This window comes from Adiantum capillus-veneris, chromosome 18 (genome assembly GCF_014529385.1).
Source record: "Adiantum capillus-veneris isolate H3 chromosome 18, ASM1452938v2, whole genome shotgun sequence".
NCBI classification, from domain to species: Eukaryota; Viridiplantae; Streptophyta; class Polypodiopsida; order Polypodiales; family Pteridaceae; genus Adiantum; species Adiantum capillus-veneris.
In genome coordinates this window covers 106,333,637-106,357,000 of record NC_140948.1, presented here as the reverse complement: position 1 = coordinate 106,357,000, position 23,364 = coordinate 106,333,637, and the positions used below count along the sequence as shown (strand labels likewise).

At 42.0% G+C, this 23,364-nt stretch overlaps 1 protein-coding gene across 1 annotated transcript; it reads right to left on the bottom strand.

Moving 5' to 3' along the window:
• Positions 1–214: 214 nt before the first annotated feature.
• Positions 215–1,704, bottom strand: LOC147436147 (uncharacterized). The gene has a single exon (XM_086488099.1). It carries the CDS (start codon positions 1,668–1,670, stop codon positions 717–719), a length of 954 nt encoding a protein of 317 aa, XP_086344225.1. The 5' UTR covers positions 1,671–1,704; the 3' UTR covers positions 215–716.
• Positions 1,705–23,364: the final 21,660 nt, after the last annotated feature.

Below are 23,364 nucleotides of genomic sequence, written 5' to 3'. Positions count from 1 at the left end.
TGGGCAGATGCCATAGCTCGGGTGAAACATGGCTTCTTACGTAACTTTTTTTTGGTTTTCAAATACATTTATCACTCACAATTTGTGAGTTTGATATTGAAGTCATTGTTTGTACATAAGGTTTTCCTTAAAACTAAGAGATTCATGTGAGAGAGAGAGAGAGAGAGAGAGAGAGAGAGAGAGAGAGAGCGTTGCACACTTAACACAACCAGAACAGTATATTGTAACAGAGTGTAATTATTCCTTGCTCCGAGTCGCAATATTATTATGTGTCCTGCAATATCAAGTGTGGCATGGTGCCGGTTAGGGCATGGTCACGCGAGGCTTAGTTTCAACTAAGTCTCGACCATTTCTGACAGAGGCGCAGGAGCGTTCACCGCCTGCAGCAGGTAGAGAGAGGAAGAACCTTGCGCAGGCAGGAGAGAGAAGCCTAAGGTTGACCTGCTGTGGACGGGCATAGTTGTGTGACTATGCCTTTTTAGGCATAGTTAGTGTTCAATGCCGGTCGACGCCTGTGAAAAGCTGCCTCACGTCAGAATTGGTCTGCTCAGGTTACGGAAAACTAAGCCTCGCGTGACCATAGCCTTACACTCACAAAACTCACACAAATCCAACCACGTGAGCTTATCATACCGCCCTCTGGTGGTTATTCAGTATGCATGAAGTAATTTACAGTAGCTTTCTCCATTCCCTGACTTACACAATACGACGGACTGTTAAACGAGGGCGGCTTGGAGGAAGGCGAGGGAGTCAATGTCAGCGGCTTTCATGGCACATGTGTCGCCAGCGGGGGGAGGCGAAGAGGGGCAGGAAGCCGTGGGCCAGGTCTGGTCGACGTTGTCGAAACTGTGGGTGGCATTGGTGTAGCCCACAAAGACGGACGGGCTTCCGGCCAGCGTGGTACGGGTCTGACAGTCGCTGTAGAAATCGTCCATTGTGCCAATATTTAGACGTAGGGCGAATTTGGGGCGCCAGAAGCTGCCAGATCCCGTCCTGAAGGCAAGGTCAGCCCCGCAGCCAGGGTAAAATGTGATGGAAGGAAGCCGGAACAGGAAATCTGAGTCCGGCCGGAGGGTGGAGCTGTCCCGACCGGACTCAGCGGCCTCTGTCAGCACCGTCTGTGCGCCCTGCGACCACCCCATCAAGCCCACTCTCGCGCTATTCACCTTGCTCGGGATGCTGGGCGCCAGCCCAGCAGCTGTGTCGATGAGATAGGCATAGGCCGCCCTGGCATCCAGCACACGCACTGTGTAAGAGTCCACTGAGGGGTCGGCAGTGCCACACTGATCCTGCCAATCTCGCATGTCCACACCTGCCGGTTTGCGATTGGAGATGCTGTCCACCACAAGCGCCACTATGCCCTGTCCGGCCAGTTTCAGGCCCCATTTCTCGATATGGTTCTGCAGATTGGGAGTGTTGTCCTTGTTTCTGGCGCTGACGTTGCGGTTGGACCAGATCCCACTGCAGCCGTGCATGAGCACCATGGCAGGGAAGGTGGCCGTGCTGGTTCTGTACCCTGACGGTAGGTACAGAACGCCTGAGAGCGTGGGTGTGGCCGTGTTCGGTCCCGGAAAGGACACAACCGTGACAGAAATGGCCCCCTCCGCCACCCTCCACAATAAGGCAGCTAACGGTAGAGTAATAATCAACAGGTGATGTAGTACCGCCATTGCGCTCTCACTCTGATCCCTCTGGAGTCTGATCTCTCTCTCTCTCTCTCTCTCTCTCACTCACTCACACACACAAACTCGCACATACGGCTTCACTCTTACACACCTGCATTGGACGTATACAGTGCTCGAGTGGACCGCACGGCATAGTAAGTCAACGCTTGGATATCGTTGACCCAGAAGGCTTCCATCTTCCCGAATCCCGATAGAGAAACTTTGAGCACTGAGCTGGGTCATGGCACATGCATACCACTGACTCGCTCGATTCGAGAATCGAGATGCTCAAAACCGTCCCGATCAATCCGATACACAAACATTTTTTAGCCGGTATAAGGTGGTGGTCACACGGGCATAGTTATCTCATAGTTATCTGCAAATGGAAAAACATTAGGTCGAATTCTGAAGCCTTGGTCAAGAAGTTGAGTACGTTGTTCTTTGAATTTTGTAGACTCAAGTACCGGCATCTTGTAAGGACATTGAGCAACTAATTGAGCTCTTGAAATAAACTCTATTGTATGATCAACTTCACACTTGAGAGGCAACTCTGAAAGTTCTTCAAGAAACATATTTGATTAGCCACTCATGTTCAAGTGTTTTTTTATTTCTTCTTTGTTGGTTAAGCTTTAGTACATAAATCATCTTTCTTTTGGTAGCCCTTCATTAGTTTAGTGAAGTTCACAAGCTGAAGTTTAGTTTGTCTGCGCTTCCGATAACAGTAACCCTAGAATTATGCTCAATCACAAAAGTAATGAAGCAAAACCATTATAATTCTTAGTAGGGCTCGTTCCTTGAGCTGCAAGAGGCTAGCTTGGCCCTGATAAGGGCATCTTGAATTGATGAAGGCCTTATGGCTTTGAGACATGTACTCAGAGGTTTGTTGAGGCCTTGACAGAAGCGGGCAATTTGCTGCTCTATTGTCATCTGGGGAGCATAGCATCGTGAGGACACAAATTTTGTGTAGTACTCCTCCAGAGAAAGCTCAAGTTGGCATAATCCAAAGAACTCATTCATTTTAATTGCCTGGTGTGAGTTGAAGTGTTGTGGCCATCCAAAATAAAATTCAAATCCCCCACTGAACTGGAAGATTTAAGTTTCCTACCCGTAGCTAATACCAACGTGAGGTTAATATCAGGGTGTTCATGCAGAATGAGATTTCTAATGCATCTATGAGAGATGAAAGAATGTGTACTCCCAGAATAATCAATAAGATAAAATTCATACCTTGATACTTTGTTGGGACCTGAATAACAAAAAATTACTCATTAACTCCATGATATTTGATTGCAGCATGAACATAGGTATTTGCATAATTTCCATTGCTTCTAGCACCTTGGGCTATGTTGACTTGAGCTCTCCCTTGAGGCCGTTGGTTTCCTCGTACTCCTCCTATATGAGGTTGTCGATTGAAGTTATTCCCATTATTGTTGTTATTGGATGGTCCACTTCTTGATTCTGAGGAGGTCTCTGATTTTGATTGAATTTTTGTTGAGCTACAAGTCACCTAGGTCTAAAATTCTTGAAAATTTTGTTTGGGTTCTGGTTCGTGGGCTTATACTTTTTTACTGATCCTATAAATCTTGAGTTAAAAAATGGGCAATCTCTAGACTAATGATCAAGGTCAAGGCAAGTGTAACAAAGATGATATTGCCTATCCTTCATATGCAATAAGTTCTGTTGTGAATTTCCGAATCTTTGTTCATCTTCAGGACGAGGTCTCTTGATCTCACAAACGGGAGCAGGCTTTGGCTTTCATTTTCCACTATTAGATAATTCAAGTTCAATGGATTTACTCGCATCAAGGACGTCTACAAGATTTATCAATTGAAGACTCCGAAGGCTAGTCTTCATAAAAATGTGTAAAGCTCACACAAATCGTGTCACTTTGACTTCCTCGATCATCCCTATTAAAGAATACTTAGCAAGGGTCAAGAAATATTGATAGTATGACTCTAGATCTCTCGTTCCTTGAGTACAATTAAGCAACGCATATCCAAGATTGTTCTTTTGGGGCTGATATTGTTCTCATTGCAATGGTCTTTCCACCAACGCTTTGTCGTTTTCTCCAATTTAAATTTGGATATAATTGCTTTGTTCTTGAGAAATGAATGAATCAAGTCGATCAAAGTATCAATCCAATCCTCAAGAACCTTGCCTACAGCTTTGCCTTCTCTGCTACTAGTTTTTAGGTTGAGACTTGAGAAGCATAGCATCGATGTCACGATCAATGATCGTTGGCTAGGGTGCAATTCGAACATTAGCATTCGTAGCCACTCCATTTCCTCTAGGAGGCATGACTAGCTACTCCACCATATCAAGTCAGACCACTTTTAGTTCAAAACATCCTATTCTATCTTAAAGTTTCTTTTAGTAAAATAAATAAATCTGCCAATTGAGAGTATGACATGAAAGGAAGAAAGAAGGTAATAATGAATAAACTTAATCAATTTCTAAATCTTGAAATCTCCTTTCAGTGTTTAAAAAGTCTTTTAATACATTTTCTTTAAAATGCTATCAATATTGCACTTGATGGTAGCCGTTATGAGAGTACCCTTTAACGAGTGGATCATAGTTGTCCCATTCCTTAAGTATGTATTCTAAAGTATTTCATTCGTCACTCTGAACTGTAGATGCAAACATGTCCTCTATTGCACACAAATCGTATCACTCTTGTGTACGTTGTCGTGTCGTGGCACGTGCATGATGTGAAATTAAAAGTATCTACCTCACTCTTAATTTTTGTATGTGTGGGACCAAATGCTACAATGTACAGTGTGATATATGTGAAAACGGTTGCCATATTTACAGGTGTGTACATACCTTGCCGAGCAGGCGAGGCTGGGGACGCGGCACCGTTGCATGTTTTAACACATTAAAGCATGCCTAATTTTCCTTAGGAATGTACAAATGTCAAGTGTTTTTAAGTGGCACGAAAGTTCAATGCGAACAATCTTGGCCAAAAAAGCAAGTTTCATGTGTGGACGTAAAAGACGTGTCCAAAGTGCTTACCGAGTGAAAAAATGAGATTCATCATCAAATTTGAGCTATAAGGAATTTTTCCACAGAAATAGGGATTTCTCCAAGGTCGTTTGAGCATTTTACGGACAAAACGAAGCATTTTTGGGCTAAAAATGACCATAAAATGGTCAAGAAAAGCTCAAAATGGCTCAAAATTCCACATCAATGATGGTTTTGTTGTTTCTCAAGTTGAGGGGGGATTTTTAGAGCCAATAATGAGCTCATTTGGGCATATAAGCACGGAGATACATCAATTACAATCTAGGGTGCTAGTGCAGTCCCGCGAGGCTGCGGGCCTCCAATTAGGGTTTCCCCTCCTCAAATAACTACTTGGGCTTCTCCAATGAAGTATTGAAGCTTCAATTAAATGGTCACGATGAAGAATCGAAACGTCAATTTAGGATTTTTAATAGGTCGAAAGAGCACTGCATTTGTGCAATTGGGAGTGAGGCTACACATAATCTTCACACACACAAGAGTTTTGAGTTAATATTCGTTCTTTTCCAAAGTGGAGATTTCATGGCTAGAGTTTTGTTCTTTTTGAATGGTTTTTAGCTTCAAATTATCTATGCCTTGCTTGATTTTTATACGAATCCTCACAGTCAGAGGCCTGGCGCTTTCCTAGCCGCATTGGGCACTTCTTGACACATTTTTTGTGAACCCAACGCAAAGTAGGCTAGGGTGAGGGTTCAAAAGCTTCATTGAAGGTTTCAAATTAAATCTTTAAAGCTATGGAGCAACAAGAGCAGCAGGGGGTTCGGTTTGATCAAGTCACAATGCAAATGTTTTAAGCTTTTGCGATGTTTATGCAGCAACAGCAATCTGCAAAAAGGAGAAAGCTTTCCTCAACCACAGAGCTTCAATATGTGGTGAAGAAAATGAACCAATATAATGGTAAAGATGTAACAAATTATCTTTGTGGATATGTAAAGGAGATGGAGCTTCATCGAGTGCCCGAAGCAGAGATGGTACAAAGTTTTGAGCTAGCTGTGGTTCCCGAGATCAGAGAGCATGTAAGGGGAATTAGAGATAAGCATAGGGCAACTTGGGAAGCATTCAATTATCCTTAAAAGAAGACTATTTTATGGAAGCCTCTGAAAGGGTGACAAAGAGCACTTTTTTAGAGTGGATAGTTAGGCCAAAAGAGGGTCTTTCGCCTACCAAACTGCTAAAGGAATTTGAACACCGCTATGATCAGCTTTGAAGGATTGAAAAGGCTACCTTAAACTCACAGAAGACAGAGCTCTTTTTGCAGGCCGCAAGGTAAAGAGATTCAAGAGAAGTTAGAGTTACTACTTGAGGATAAGGATGCGTGGAATGACTGGAATGAGGTTGAAGACAGAGCTCACTGCTAGCCAAGCAAAATCGACAAAGAGATGGGATGATAGTTAACCCTACTCAATCCCCAAGCATTCTTGAGAGTCCCATAAAGCCTGTTATTGTGGTTTCAAAGAGTGGAAAGTCCATTCTAGATGATATTGTCAAGGGAATGCAAGAGCTAAAGTTAAATCTTACAAGGCTAGAAGAAAAGGGGCAACCATCAGGTCAATCTACAGGCAACGACCTCAAACTAGAGAAGGCTTTGTAAATAGATGCATATGGTGTGATAGTACCAACCATGCGAGGAGGGATTGTGAAAGTTTCAAAGATGCTTTGATGAAGGAGCTTGTTTTCTTTAGAGATGGCAAGATTCACTTAAGTGAGACAGGTAAGCTTTTGGGGACAAATTTTGGCAAAGGTAGGATGAAGAAGCTAGTTGAGGACATGGCTACTAGCCATGCCATCTCAATGACTGAGGCAACCACCTATGGATTGAAGGTGGATCCTATAAAGCAAAAAGGAGTCAAGGTTGGAGAAAAAGCATTTGATGGGATTTCAGAACTGTGGCCATGGGCAATAGAGTCTGATGTGAAGGGTAAAATGACTAAAGAATTCTTGCATGAAGCTAGAGATTGCATTCGGCTAGATCTCATTGTTAGTGCATGCTTACATTGCCAAATGTCAAGCCAATGAGGCCATTGTCAAAGAGAAACGCAGGGGTGAGAATGAGGATGAAGGGCCTTCAAAGCGTGCGGGCCACGAGGAGTGGAGGTAAAAATGACACAGTGCCTCCTAGATCAGCTTCCCCACAGCAAGAAGCCTCTACAGAGAAGAAGAAGAAAACAACAAAATCCAAAGCAAAGGGGCAGCAAAACAAATCTCAAAAAGGTTTTGTAAGAGAGGATTTTGAACAGTAAGATGGAATTTACCTTGGGTGAGGTCCTTGGTATAGCAAATCGGTAATTCCACAAAGAAATAACTGATATTATAAAGAGAAATCAACATTCTCTTACTAAATCTATCCATGTGCATGGTGAAGGAGAGACTTTAAATACACAGGGTGTACAGGTCTATGGCGAGCAAGGTGAAGAAACTGTTGTTGGATGCTACAAGTCTAAGGGAGGAATAAAACACATTCGCTTCTTAGATGATGAAGATGAAATTGAGACCACTCACAAGAGTTATTACTTAAAGAGTCATTGTGCAGGAGCAACTACCGAGACCCTTGTAAAAGTGGGAGACTTAGAAGAGCCATATATTTCATTGATAGGTCATGGGTCACAAAAATTAACCTCATGTAAAAGAGTGTTTATCAAAAAGTAAAATGGCCAATTGATATACATCATGGATGGATGATTCGTGCAGCAAACAACTCATCAGGGGAGCTGTACGAAGATTGTCGACATGTAAAGGTGACTATAGGGGATGTGAAAGATCACCAAAATTTCTTTGTACAGGAGATGTCTACATACCCTCTTATCCTTGGGCAACCCTTACCAAAGACAAACAAAGAATTCAAGGACTACAGGGATATGAGGGGTTTTGGCCATGTACCATTGTAGAGCAAGATTGCAGTGGTACAAGAAGAGAAAAGTTCTTGCATGATGTATATGCAAAGGAAACATTTTCTACAGGTTTTGTAGGATTAAAAGACTATGAATCTATTGCTTTTACAAAGTGTGAGGACTTAAAGAGAGGTGAGCAACAACATGTAAATAGTGTACAAAGAGGTTTGAAGATAAATGGTTGATGAATGCATTGTAGGTGTGTTTGATGAGTGTTCATTTGTGGATACCATGCAAGACTTGGAGTCTTTAGTGGATTGCAATTTGCATATGGAAAGTGAGGTCAGGAAAGTATATTGCTCAATATAAATGTACAAAGTCATTGAGGATTTTAAAAATTCTCAAGGTGTTGATGTACAAGTGGAGACCAAGTATAAGTCTATTGCAAAGAAAGTGAAACCAATGGCATTACCTCTACCGAAAGACTGTATGGATAAGATGGATCAAGCTGCTTTGCAACCTAGTCTTTGTGAGTTGAGAAAGATTGGACATAAGTTTACACATGATACTTTGAAGGAGTTAAAGATTGGTTGCAAGGACAGTTTGACAAAGGTTGAAAGAATATGCTTTGAAGAAATGCTTGCCAAACATCGAAAGGATTTTGCATTCGAGCCGCATATGGTGTGTTGATCCATCCATTGTTGCTCCTATGGTGATATTCTCTATCCCTCATGTACCTTGCAACTTTAGGCATATTCCGGTTCCAAAGGCCCATTTGCTAAAACTCATTGAGTTACTTAATGAAAAGATCAAGATTGGTATTTTGGAGCCTTCTTGTGCTCCATATTCAAACAAGTGGTTCATAGTTCCAAAGAAAAATGGTTCTTTATGCTTTATTCAAGATATGCAACCTGTAAATAAGGTGACAATCAAAAATGTGGGTACAGGGCTTGTTGTACCTGAGTTTGTAGAGGCATTTGCAGGAAGGGCAATATATTCTATGGTGGATTTGTACTCAGGGTATGATTGTTGGAATTAGGGTTGCAGAGAAACGCACACATCTTGGAGAAGACGAAGGAAGCTCAAGGCACACAATAGAGAGTGTGTTCCTTAGTGTGCCATGGAAAGATAGATAGCCCTAGAGTGACATGCATATATACAATGCATGGGGGAACAAAACTCCTAAAGAGGGAAAAAATGCCCCGGTGGTCCTAGTCTGTTCATACACATCACTACCACATGTATATGGTAACAAATCCCCCCTGGAGTGATGCGGTGAACGAGAGTTGGCACATGAGTAAAGGGAAGTGCCATGCCCTAAGGACATGATCAGTCCACAAAGGGGAGTAAGCCCAAAGCTTTGCAGAAAGCTTCAGGCTTCTCACAAGACAATGCCTTTGTGAAAAGATTTGCAAGGTTGTCCTGTGTTGGCACATAAACCAAGTTGACCTCTCATGCTGAGAGCCTCTCCCTGACATAGTGGTAATGCACCTCAATGTGCTTTGTGCGAGCATTGAAAACTGGGTTCCTCGCAACTATCAATGCACTCTGACGGTCAGTGTAGATAGTGTTGGCAGTGTCCTGTCCAACACCCAAATCAGCCATAAGACGTCTGAGCCATACACACTCAATCGTAGTTGTGAAGACTGCCATGTACTCAGCCTCACAACTAGAAGTGGCCAGAGTAGGTTTTTTCTTGCTCAACCATGATATACATGAACTGCCAAGCATGAAACAAGAAATACTTGTGGACACTCGTGTGTCAAAACAACCAGCCCAATCTGAGTCCGAAAAAGCATGTAAGTCTGGCGGCAATGATCCCCCCTTGGGATGAAACAAGCCAAGATGTAAAGTCCCACTAAGGTAGCAGAAAATCCTCTTGAAAATCTGCCAATTCTTAGAGCCTGGGCTATGCATAAATCTACTAACTTGTGAGACTGCAAACTGAATATCCGGTCTCGTGTTGCATACATAAATGAGGCATCCAATAGCAATTTGGTAAATAGTGAAATCAACATGATTGCCAGCATCATGTAGACTCAATTTCAAACATGTTTCCATAGGAGTGGCAATAGGTTTGCAATCCTCAAGTCCAAACTTACATAGCAATGTCTCTAGGTAAGTTTTCTGACACAAGGCAATACCACCATCACACTGCTTAAATTGTATGTCCAAGTAATGATGCAACAGCCCCAAATCTTTCATCTTGAAAGTAGCATTCAAATCAGCATTAAATTCAGCAATATGTGTCTCATTGGGACTACTGATCAGTAAATCATCCAATAAAGAACAACAATGAGAAGTACATTGCCCTCATGCTTTACATACAATGTGCTTTCTGTTGGACTGTTACGAAAGCCTCATTTTACCAAATGAGTGTCAGCTTTCTCATACCAAGCACAAGGAGATTGCTTCAACCCATACAAAGCCTTCTTACATATGTACACTTTGTCCTCTTGTCCTTTTATGACAAAACCGTGAGGCTACGTTACATAAACTTCCTCAAATATGTCACCATTCAAGAAAGCAGTAACAATGTCTGATTGATGTACATCCCAACCAAAATGAGCTGCCAATGCACATAGAAAACGCGCAGTAGTCATACGACAAGTGGGAGCAAAAGTCTCTTCATAATCTATCCTTTTTGTTGTGCATAACCCTTTGCAACCAGTCGAGCCTTATGGTGATCGATCTCACCATCCCGCTTGCGTTTCAACTTGTAAACCCACTTTGTACCAATGGCCTTTTTTCCAAGAGGCAAATCACATAAAGTCCATGTGTCATTCTCTATAAGTGCATCATATTCTGATTGCATGGCAGTCATCCAATTTTCTAAATTCTGTGCTTCATCAAAAGACAGAGGTTCCTCAACATCATGTAAGCTAGACACAGCCAAAGCATAACAATCTGATGCATAAGATGCATGGCGAGAGCCTGAACGAGTACGACTAGACAGAGGTGCATCCAATTTATTGTCACGCAATGTATGCACCAGCCATATTTCTTTGTACAAGAGATGTCTACATACCCTCTTATCTTTGAGCAACCCTTGCCAAAGAGAAACAAAGAATTCAAGGACTACAGGGATATGAGGGGTTTTGGCCATGTACCATTGTAGAGCAAGATTGGAGTGGTACAAGAAGAGAAAAGTTCTTGCATGATGTATATGCAAAGGAAGCATTTTCTACAGGTTTTGCAGGATTAACAGACTATGGATCTATTGCTTTTACAAAGTGTGAGAACTTAAAGCGACGTGAACAACAACATGTAAATAGTGTACAAAGAAGTTTGAAGATAAATGGTTTGCTCTAAGATGATGAATGCATTGTAGGTGTGTTTGATTAGTGATACTATGCAAGACTCAAAGTCTTTAGTGGATTGCAATTTGCGTATGGAAAGTGAGGTCGGGAAAGTATGCTTAATATAAATGTACAAAGTCATTGAGGATCTTAAATTCTAAAGGTGTTGATCTACAAGTGGAGACCAAGTATAAGTCTGTTGCAAAGAAAGTGAAACCAATGGCATTACCACTACCAAAAGACTGTACGGATAAGATGGACCAAGCTGCTTTGCAACCTAGTCTTCGTGAGTTGAGAAAGATTGGACACAAGTTTACACATGATACTTTGAAGGAGTTAAAGATTGGTTGCAAGGACAGTTTGACAAAGGTTGAAAGAATATGCTTTGAAGAAATGCTTGCCACATGAAAGGCTTTTGCATTCGAGCTGCATAGGGTGTGTTGATCCATCCATTGTTGCTCCTATGGTGATATTCTCTATCCCTCATGTACCTTGGAAGTTGAGGCATATTCCAGCTCTAAAGGCCCATTTGTTGAAACTCATTGAGTTACTTAATGAAAAGATCAAGATGGGTATTTTGGAGCCTTCTTGTGCTCCATATTCAAACAAGTGGTTCATAGTTCCAAAGAAAAATGGGGCTTTATGCTTTATTCAAGATATGCAACCTATAAATAAGGTGACAATCAGAAATGTAGGTACAGGGCCAGTTGTACATGAGTTTGCAGAAGCATTCGCAGGAAGGGAAATATATTCTATAGGGGATTTGTACTCAGGGTATGATTGTTGGAATTAGGGTTGCAGAGAAACGCACACAGCTTGGAGAAGACGAAGGAAGCTCAAGGCACACAATAGAGAGTGTGTTCCTTAGTGTTCCATGGAAAGATAGATAGCCCTAGAGTGACGGGCATATATACAATGCATGGGGGAACAAACCTCCTAAAGAGGGAAAAAATGCCCCGGTGGTCCTAATCTGTTCACACACATCACTACCGGTTGAAAGCATGAAAAGGTGGACAAGAAGTAGTGTCTTTGACACTACCTTGGACACATATGGACACTCAACTAAATGTTTAAAATAGAGATGTACATGATGTGCCACATATGAAAAGAAAGTTCTTGATGAGAGGAATGTACACACGTAATCCGACGGATTTTTATTTTTTTTTTCAAAAATATTTTACCATATGCCCATTTTTCTTGAAAGTACTTGGAAGGTAGAAAATAGTGACCACCATTTCTTGCTTTTGCCCTACCACATGTATATGGTAACAAATCCCCCCTGGAGTGATGCGGTGAACGAGAGTTGGCACATGAGTAAAGGGAAGTGCCATGCCCTAAGGACATGATCAGTCCACAAAGGGGAGTAAGCCCAAAGCTTTGCAGAAATCTTCGAGCTTCTCACAAGACAATGCCTTTGTGAAAAGATCTGCAAGGTTGTCCTATGTTGGCACATAAGCCAAGCTGACCTCTCCTGCTGAGAGCCTCTCCCTGACATAGTGGTAATGCACCTCAATGTGCTTTGTGCGAGGATGATAAACCGGGTTCCTTGCAACTATCAATGTGCTCTGACTGTCAGTGTAGATAGTGTTGGCAATGTCCTCTCCAACACCCGAATCAGCCATAAGGTGTCTGAGCCATACACACTCAACCGTAGCTGTGAAGATTGCCATGTACTCAGCCTCACAACTAGAAGTGGCCAGAGTAGGTTGTTTCTTGCTCAACCATGATATACATGAACTGCCAAGCATGAAACAAAAACCACTTGTGGACACTCGTGTGTCAAAACAACCAGCCCAATCTGAGTCCGAAAAAGCATGTAAGTCTGGCGGCAATGATCCCCCCTTGGGATAAAACAAGCCAAGATCTAAAGTCCCACTAAGGTAGTAGAAAATCCTCTTGACAACTTGTCAATGCTTAGAGCCTGGGCTATCCATAAATCTGATAACCTGTGAGACTACAAACTGAATATCCGGTCTTGTGTTGCATACATAAATGAGGCATCCAACAGCAGTTTGGTAAAGAGTGAGATCAGCAGGATTTCCAGCATCACGTAGACTCAATTTCAAAACTGTTTCCATAGGAGTGGCAATAGTTTTGCAATCCTCAAGTCCAAACTTACATAGCAATGTCTCTATGTAACTTTTCTGACACAAGGAAATACCACCATCACACTGCTTAAATTGTATGCCCAAGTAATGATGCAACAGCCCCAAATCTTTCATCTTGAAAGTAGCATTCAAATTAGCCTTAAATTCAGCAATATGTGTCTCATTGGGACCAGTGATGAACAAATCATCCACATAACAAACAACAATGAGAAGTACATTGCCCTCACTCTTTACATACAATGTGCTTTCTGCTGGACTATTACGAAAGCCTCGTTTTACCAAATGAGTGTCAGCTTTCTCATACCAAGCACGAGGAGATTGCTTCAACCCATACAAAGCCTTCTTACATCTGCACACTTTGTCCTCTTGTCCTTTTATGACAAAACCACGAGGCTGCGTTACATAAACTGCCTCAAATATGTCACCATTCAAGAAAGCAGTAACAATGTCTGATTGGTAAACATCCCAACCAAAATGAGCTTGCAATGCACATAGAAAACGCACAGTAGTCATACGACAAGTGGGAGCAAAAGTCTCTTCATAATCTATCCTTTTTGTTGTGCGTAACCCTTTGCAACAAGTCGAGCCTTATGGCGATCGATCTCACCATCCGGCTTGCGTTTCAACTTGTAAACCCACTTTGTACCAATGGCCTTTTTGCCAAGAGGCAAATCACATAAAGTCCATGTGTCATTTTCTATAAGTGCATCATATTCTGATTGCATGGCAGCCATCCAATTTTCTAAATTATGTGCTTCATCAAAAGATAGAGGTTCCTCAACATCATGTAAGCTAGACAGAGCCAAAGCGTAACAATCTGATGCATAAGATGCATGGAAAGAGCCTGAACGAGTACGACTAGACAAAGGTGCATCCAATTTACTGTCACGCAATGTATGCACCAGCCATCTTTCTTTGTACAAGAGATGTCTACATACCCTCTTATCTTTGAGCAACCCTTGCCAAAGAGAAACAAAGCATTCAAGGACTACAGGGATATAAGGGGTTTTGGCCATGTACCATTGTAGAGAAATATTGCAGTGGTACAAGAAGAGAAAAGTACTCGCATGATGTATATGCAAAGGAAACATTTTCTATAGGTTTTGTAGGATTAATAGACTATGGATCTATTGCTTTTACAAAGTGTGAGGACTTAAAGTGAGGTGAACAACAACATGTAAACATTGTACAAAGAGGTTTGAAGATATATGGTTTGCTCAAAGATGATGAATGCATTGTAGGTGTATTTAATGAGTGTTCATTTGTGGATACGATGCAAGACTTGAAGTCTTTAGTGGATTGCAATTTGCGTATGGAAAGTGAGGTCGGGAAAGTATGCTCAATATAAATGTACAAAGTCATTGAGGATTTTAAAAATTCTCAAGGTTTTGATGTACAAGTGGAGACCAAGTACAAGTCTGTTGCAAAGAAAGTGAAACCAATGGCATTACCTCTATCGAAAGACTGTACGGATAAGATGGATCAAGCTGCTTTGCAACCTAGTCTTTGTAAGCTGAGAAAGATTGGACATAAGTTTACACATGATACTTTGAAGGAGTTAAAGATTGGTTTCAAGGAAAGTTTGTCAGAGGTTGAAAGAATATGCTTTGAAGAAATGCTTGCCAACATCAAAAGGCTTTTGCATTCGAGCCACATAGGGTGTGTTGATCCATCCATTGTTGCTCCTATGGTGATATTCTCTATCCCTCATGTACCTTGCAACTTGAGGCATATTCCGGTTCCAAAGTCCCATTTGCTGAAACTCATTGAGTTACTTAATGAAAAGATCAAGATGGGTATTTTGGAGCCTTCCTGTGCTCCATATTCAAACAAGTGGTTCATAGTTCCAAAGAAAAATGGTTCTTTATGCTTTATTCAAGATATGCAACCTGTAAATAATGTGACAATCAAAAATGTGGGTACAGGGCCCGTTGTACATGAGTTTGCAGAGGCATTCGCAGGAAGGGCAATATATTCTATGGGGGCACGCAATAGAGAGTGTGTTCCTTAGTGTGCAATGAAAAGATAGATAGCCCTAGAGTGATGGGCGTATATACAATGCACGGGGGAACAAACCTCCTAAAGAGGGAAAAAATGCCCCGGCGGTCCTAGTCTGTTCACACACATCACTACTGTCATAATAATCAATATCTAATTCTCCTAAATCATTTTCTCATGTTAAACTGATCATTTAATATGGGGAAGTGCCAGGGGAGAAAAAGCTATAATATTGGTTAAGCTAGCAGACTGGCCACAGTAGGGATCCAAAGGAGGGAAAATAGGGATCCAACGGGGGGGCTATCTGGAAAAGAGCCATGTGCAACAATGGGCTTAAAAGACCCTAAGGTTCAGACCATTAAGACTTCCAAAATGCTAAGGTTCCAAAATTCAAAGGTTGTGTCCAAAGGTCAAACTTTGGGGAAATTGGATGCTTTGTGTGTGTCCCAAAAGTCTTTAGCAATCCCTACATAGGAGGGGCGAGCCTTGCTTGTAGGGGATGAGAGAGAAAGTCACACACACACACACACACACACACAAGATCCCTTTACACAAAGGGAATGCGGGACACATGTCAGCTCCCTAGCCCAGATGCCCACAAGGTGTACCCAATTCCTATTGGATGGCCTTGGAGGTGGACCAATGAGAATTATGCTAGAGTAAATCTAGTTTAATTAATTTACAAACACTTAATTTAAAAGAACCAATGAGAATTAAGCTCTCTAGAAGACTATTGGACAGTCTCACAAGGGGTCCAATGAGCATTCAGCCCAATGGCTTGCCTGATTCCTATTGGCCAGGAGGCAAAGGGGTCCAATGAGAGTTTAGTTGAATTATTAAATTACCTAAAGCTCTCACAAAAGGGGAAAGGGGGACACATGTCAAAAGGCTATCACTTATGCTGCTTAATTGTCATTGGCTAGCCCTGAGGAGGTCCAATGAGACAGTAGCATGAGCAAATAGCAAGAGGGGTCGACCAAGAGAGAGAGGGGGCTGATTTTTGCAAGGCATTATTGACACACACACTCACACAATCTCATGTGTGAAGTAAAGAAGACTCTCTCTCCTTCTCAAGCTTTAATGGAAAGCTTATCACCTATACTCCAAGCTTGTGAGAAGGGAGGCCTACACCAACAACTCTTGGCTTTGTGATGCAAATCCAACCAAGAGCCAAGATTCAATGCATGCTCATCTCCTCTACCATGCTAATTACTAAGCTAAGCTATGCTAATATGAGTGATTATGTGAGGAGATGTACATCTTTCTCGTAAGAATACTCCTTCTTCCTCTCAATCTACTCTCATACCCCGCTAGCACTCACCATCTTTGAAGGTGTGTGAGGTCTCGGGTCTGAGACCGGAGACAATTGATGTTGTGTTTGATAAGTGTTTTGCTTAGTGCATGAAGCTTTCATCTTCATTGCACTACCTAGTCTTGAAGGAACACAAAGAGTTGTATTGCACAATGTCTCTCTTGATGGGAGAAACCATAATACAAAGCCTTTTGGAGGGGGGACCGGCTCCATGTAAATCCGGTCCTCAACTGTTGTCAATAGCTTAATTTCTCTCTCTTTTGATAGTATTGTTCATGCTATCTAACTAGGTGTTATGTTTTACTCTCTCCACCCAAGAACTCTTGTAATTCTCATTAGGAATCTATTCTAATGAAATGCCCACTATGTTCATGCTAATTTCCGCTACACACAAGTTTTTAGGCCATTAAATGTTACATTGGTATCAGAGCACAAGGTTTCTCTTTTCTTGCTCAAGAAGTGAGGTCCTCATGCTAGCTATAAATGGTTGGTATTATTAATTGCATGTGAGTACGTAGAATAGGGATTTTTCAGCCTTGCAGTGTGCCTGCCTTTGTGCAGTTAACGGGGTGTCACCGTGGAGAGCTATGGTCTTAATAGTGGAGTCCTACGGGGCTTGCTAATTGTATGCCTTGCATCCAACTAGCATCTTCAAAAGGATAATTTTTAAACTTAATAAGATATCATCGGATAGTCTTACCGCCTCTTAGTACCTTGTCTTCATGTCAGAGAATGGACTCGGGCTGCAACACCTCTTCTTGGTCCTCGATCTCCGGTGGGTCTTCAGTAGTTGGTTCTTGAGGTGGCTCTCCTTTGTAAGTCTTTAATAGGCTCACATGGAAAGCATTGTGTATGCGCCAATGATTGGGCAACTTGAGTTGATAGGCCATCTCATTGATTGGCCTAAGAATCTGGAAGGGGCCATAGTACCTTTTTGCTAGTTTAGCATAGTACTTTTGGTGTCCCGTAGGATTCTTGCCCGTCATGTGCCTTAATCGAGCCTTGGGAAATTTTAATAAGACCCAATCATTTTCTTTAAAGGCTTGGGCTCTTCTGTGCTTGTCAGCAGCAACAGACTTTTGCCTTTGTTGTGAGATGGAGATAGCATCCTTAATCTTTTGAAAAGATTCTTGTAGGTCTCGGATATACTCATCTGCAGCGAAGATCTTCCCATGTACCTTAAGTAGCAAGGGACTTCCCTCAATTACCTCGAAAGGTGCTTTTCCCGTGGAAGTATGTACAGTGTTATTGTAAGCATACTCCACTAAGGGTAAGTACTTCTCCCATTGGGATCTTTGATCTACTTCCGTTACATAGGCTTTTAGTAGATCGAGAATTGTTAGGTTAGCTATTTCACTTTGGCCATCCGTTTGTGGATGATAGGCCAAAGGGAAGTTTAGCCTTGTCCCTAAATTCTCAAAGAGACCCTTCTAGAAAATACTGGTCATTCTAGGATCTCTATCCGACACTATGGACATTGGCAAGCCATGGTACTTGAAAATTTGTGAAATGAAGAGGGTTGCCATTTGATGGGCTTTGATAGTCTTTTTGACAGGTATAAAATGAGCTTCTTTACTGAACCTGTCTACTATCATCCATATTCCCGTATTCCCATGTATAGACTTAGGCAATCCAAAGATAAAATCCATGGATATGCTCTCCCATGGTGAATTAGGGATTGGCAAGGGTTGAAGCAATCCAGGTTGCTTCCCTCTATCAAATTTTGTCTTTTGGCATACCACACATTTAGAAACATACTCTTGTATGTTCACTTTCATGGTAGGCCAATAGAAATATGTTTCAATTCCCTTTAGGGTAGACTGAATCCCTCTATGCCCTGCGTAAGGAGGAGCATGAGATTCATACATTACTTTCTCACGTAGTGAGTTAGTAACGCATAGTGTATTGGAGAAGATAACCATCTTGTAAAGTAAATGGTTCTTCTTTCTTCCCTAATGCAAGGGCTGAAATCACATCTCTAAAATCGGGATCAATAGCATACTCATCTATCATTGAAGATAGATCATTGTGAGTTGCTATGGAAACCGCATTTACTCTCGGTTGTCTTGAGAGTGCATCAGCTACTTGATTATGCTTGCCAGCAATGTGAGCAATATGAAAATGAAATTGCGAAAGGAAATTTGCCCACCTCATTTGTTTGTCGGAGAGCTTGGTCTGCGTCATGAAGTACTTAAGACTTTGGTGATCCGTTCTCGCAGAATGAAAGGAGTCCCCAATAAATAGTGCTTCCATGAGTCTAAGGCATGTAGAACTGCAAGGAGTTCCTTTTCATATATGCCTAGAGCTTGCTCAACAGGGTCGATCCTTCGGCTTTCATAGCCTATGGCGTGCCCTTCTTGGAGCAAAACAGCTCCAAGGCAATCACCACAAGCATCACATTGGACCTCAAATGGTTTTGAGAGGTTCGGTAGTGTAAGCACAGGTTGAGAGAAAAGCTTTTCTTTAAGCTTTTCGAAAGCATTGTTCTCCTTAGCAGACCATGTATACCTAACGCTTTTATTTGTTAGGTCATGTAATGGTCCCGCAATTTGTGAGAATTTTTCTATGAAGCGTTTATAGTATGCACACATACCTATAAAGCTTCTTAGTTCATGAAGATTCCTTGGTTTAGGCCTGAGAGATAATGTGACCTAAATACTGAATCTCTTGCAAGAAAAATTTACTTTTCTTTCGATTAACATAAAGTTTATTCTCTCTTAAAACTTGAAATATTACCTAGAGGTGTTGCTTGTGTTCGTCTAATGAATTAGAGTAGATGATAATATCATCAAAGAACACTCCAGTGAAGGTTCGATGAGGCCTGAACAGCTTCTCCATCAAGCGGTTGAATGTGGCTAGTGCATTGGTCAAGCCAAAAGGCATGACAATGTATTCGTAAAGACCAAATGTGGTGCGAAATGCGGTCTTTACAATGTCTTGATCAACTATCCTTATTTGATGATAGCCACTTTTTAGGTCAATCCTACTAAAGTAGGTCGATCCTTGTAGCTTATCAAATAGGTCTTCTACCCGTGGAATGGGAAAACTATTTTTGATAGTGATCCTATTTAGTGCTCTATAGTCGACACACATACGATATGTGCCGTCTTTCTTTTGCACTAATAGCACAGGTGAGCAAAATGGAGATGAGCTAGGCCTAACCATGCCCTTCTCAACTAAATCATGCACTTGCCGCATAATCTCCTCTTGTTGAGCTTGAGAAACTCTATAAGAAGGTTTATTAGGCGGTGAACTTCCTGGAAGAAGTTCAATTGCACGGTCATCATTACCTCGTTTAGGAGGTAGCTCACAAGGGATGTCGTCAATAAAGACATCTTGAAACCCCTTGAGAAAGTTGGATAACTCTAATTCCTTTTGGATAACGAAAATAGAGCTCTTTATTGACTTATTGAAAGCTGGTGTATGTACAATCGGGATAGTGTTACCCATTTCCTTAGCCTCTATATACATATCTTTTTCCCTGAACTTAAAAGGAGATTCTCCTTTCAGGGAATTTAACATTGGCATCCATGCGATCAAACCATTGTGCCCCTAGGATTACATCCTCGTGCTTGAGAGGAGAGATAAAGAAGTCCTATTTGTCCACATAGCTTTGGACATGAAGCCTCAATTTCCCGATTAAGGGAGTGACTGAAGCTTCTTTCCCCTTGAAAGCACTATCTGCGGGTAGGACATCTCCCATCTCATAGGCTTGTATGCCTAGCTTGGTGCCCAACTCTATAGATATAAAATTGTTAGTAGAACCAGGGTCAAAGAGAATAAAAGCATCATGTTCTCTTACCTTTCCCCAAGCATGGCATAGAGGAGATCCTTTGTGGTGAGTTTGGTGAGTCTCCTCCTCTTGGATTTCAACCAAGGTAGCTCTAGGAGGATCTTGGCGGTTGTTCTTTTGGGGACAAGCACGGTACGCATGCCCTTGTTCGCAGCACTTGAAACACCGGTTATCCTTGCGATAACGCTCAAGCTCTTCAGGAGAGAGTTTGTTTTTACCTTTGTAAACTCCCTTCTCTTTAGCTTTGTTGGACTTTCCCTTAGGAGAATTTTGGACATTGTCCTTCCCCTTAGGCTCATTGGAACCCTTGTTTTCCGTGGGCTTATTATTTCTTTTAGTCCCCGTTTGGAAATTGATTCAAGAGGCCACCATAGTATGGTGTATTACCGCCGATATGGTACGTGGCGTTTGGGAGTTGACATACTCCGCCATTTCTTCGGTTAAGCCTGCACAAAATTGTTTCTTTTGCTCTCCAAAATCCAACTTTTTGAAGACAATGGATTTGAGTTGTAGGTCCCAAAACTTGTCTACATATTTGTGAATGGATTCATAGGGAGAGAGCTTTAAGCTTCACCATTCGGTGAGTACTTTGTCTTTGGCATCGGTGCCCAAAAACTGCTTCATAATGGAAGCTCTTAAAGCTTTCCATGTTCATGGAGCTTCACCGTTGGCTCGTAGGCTAGACCACCATTGCCTGGCAGACTTTTGAAAGTGCATAGCTACATGGCGTAGCTTAGAGGACTCCATGAAGCCCTCATCTCCAAACGCCGCATCAAATTGTTGGATAAAGGCCAAGACTTTGTCCGTAGCACCAAAGGTGCCATCATAGGTAAGGAAAGAGATTGTCTTCCCTCCCTCTTTGAACCTCCTGAGCTTGGACGACCTCTTCCACGTGGCATAGGATTTCCTATGGCCTCTTTTTGATGGTTCAAAGGTTGCACCATCACTTTCTTCAAAAGGTGAAGAATTTGAGGAAGGTGGAGAAGAGGGTGACCTCTTTCTCGCCTTTTTCTTGTCTTGATTTTCGTCGTCTTCACCATCACTTTCATAAGAGGAAGAGGATGAAGAACATGGAGAAGAGGGTGTCCTCTTTCTCGCCTTTTTCTTCTCTTGCTTTTTATCATCCCTCTTTGAATTATGGTGTGGAGAAGGGTGCGATGGTCTTCTCCGCTTTGGTGGTGATGGAGAGCGTTTAGCCCGCCGTCTTCGTGGAGCCATCTCCGTCGAGGTGGAGGGAGACTCACTTCTTTCTCATTCCTTCGGTGGAGGCTCTTGAGTTCTCCTTTGGGAAGGAGATGCATCATCAAGAAGTAAATTCTTGAGCCCTTTCTATGGATTCTCTTCTTCTTCCCGAATCGGAGAGAGACCTCTTTTAGAAGTCTCACAAGGAGGCTTCCTAGGTGTTCTCTTATCATGGTGGTGAGCTTGGAGAATCCCATGAGCACGGAGCTGCCGTTGCACTTCACTTTGGAGAGATGGATTGCCCATGGCTTGTTGAAGCCTAGAAACAAGATAGTTAACAAGCATCAGGGCATCATTAGTAACTTGCTCATTAGAAACATCAAAGTTATCAACATTAATTTCACTCTCTTTACTATTGTCAGCCATTCTAACAACTTTTAGGTGTACTTTGGCACTTCAAGCCCTAGTTGCTACTCCTCTTTACCCCTTTAGAAAAAGAACTCAAGCTACTGTACGCGTGTCTCGAATACCATTAATTGGTAGATCAGCAGGATTTTCTGTGGTGTGAACTTTGACAAGCTGAAGTTGCTTATCCTCGAGCATTTCCCTGATGAAATGATACTTCACATCCACATGCTTTGTCTTTGAGTGATAAACTGGATTGCAAGCCAATTGTATAGCACTTTGACTATCACAATATAACACAGGCATCTCTTCTTTGATTCCCAAATCTGTTACTAGTCGATTAAGCCAAATTGATTCTTTGCATGCCTCTGATGCTGCAACATATTCAGCCTCTGTAGTAGACTTAGTAACACAATCTTGTAATCTAGAACGCCATGATACTGCTCCACCAGCCAATGTAAAGACATACCCTGACGTAGACCTTCGGTTGTCTAAGTCACCTGCATAATCTGAGTTTGTAAAACCCTTTACACTTAGCTCCTGACTCCCATAGCATATACGCATACTCTTTGTAGCTTTCAGGTATCTCAATATTCCTTTCACTGCCTCCCAATGTTTCTTGCCTGGGTTTGACATGTATCGACTTACTACTCCCACTGCAAATGCAATGTCTGGGCGAGTAGAAATCATTGCATACATCAAACTACCCACTGCAGACGCATATGGAATCTTATCCATTTCAGCCTATTCTTCCTCAGACATGCACAGGAAAATCTTGTTTGCTAAGTTTCACATATGGTGGCAATGGAACACTCAATGCCTTTCCCTTCTCCATATTGAAACGTTGCAAAACCTTGTCAATATACTCTGTTTGAGATAACCAAATCAACTTCTTTGATCTGTCTCTCTCAATGCGCATACCAAGTATATGACTTGCCTCACCCATGTCTTTCATGTCAAACGATTTTGCCATCTTTGACTTCAAAGCTGAAATTTCTTCCAAGTGCTTGCCAGCAATCAACATGTCATCCACATACAAAATAAGGATTAGCCAACTGCCATCCTTAGCCTTCTTTGTAAATAGACAGTGATCAAACTCACTACGTTTGTAGCCTTGAGAAAGCATAAACTTGTGGAATTTATGGTACCATGCCCTCGGTGATTGTTTTAAGCCATAAAGACTCTTTAACAACTGGCATACCCAATCTTCCTTGCCTTTCTCAACAAACCCTTCTAGCTGCTGCATGTAAATTTCCACATCTAAATCACCATGCAAGAACGCTGTCTTGACATCCATTTGGTGCAACACCAAATCTAATATGGCAACCAATGCGAGAAAGCATCTCAATGTAGTCATCATGACCACCGGAGAGAAGACTTCATCAAAGTCAATGCCTTGTTCTTGCTTAAAGCCCTTGGCAACAAGCCTTGCTTTGTACTTTGGCTGACTATCATGAGCGGTGATCTTATACCTGTAAACCCATTTACAAGGTAGAGCCTTTTTGCCCTGTGGTAATTTAACTAGCTTCCATGTCCTGTTTTTATGCAGAGCTGTCATCTCTGACTGCATGGCCAATTGCCAATTCCCGGAGTCCTTCATTTGCACTGCTTCCTTGTAATATGAAGGCTCATTGCAATCAGTCAACATGACATAGTTCATAGATGGAACAAACCTATCAGGAGGTCGCGTGACACGTCCAGATTTACACACAATAGGTGGCTCAGGATCAGCCACAACCTGTGGTTCCACTCTATCT

Bases quoted from the DNA above. Each gene is read 5' to 3' on its own strand.
- LOC147436147 (XM_086488099.1), bottom strand. From the start codon at position 1,670: ATGGCGGTACTACATCACCTGTTGATTATTACTCTACCGTTAGCTGCC.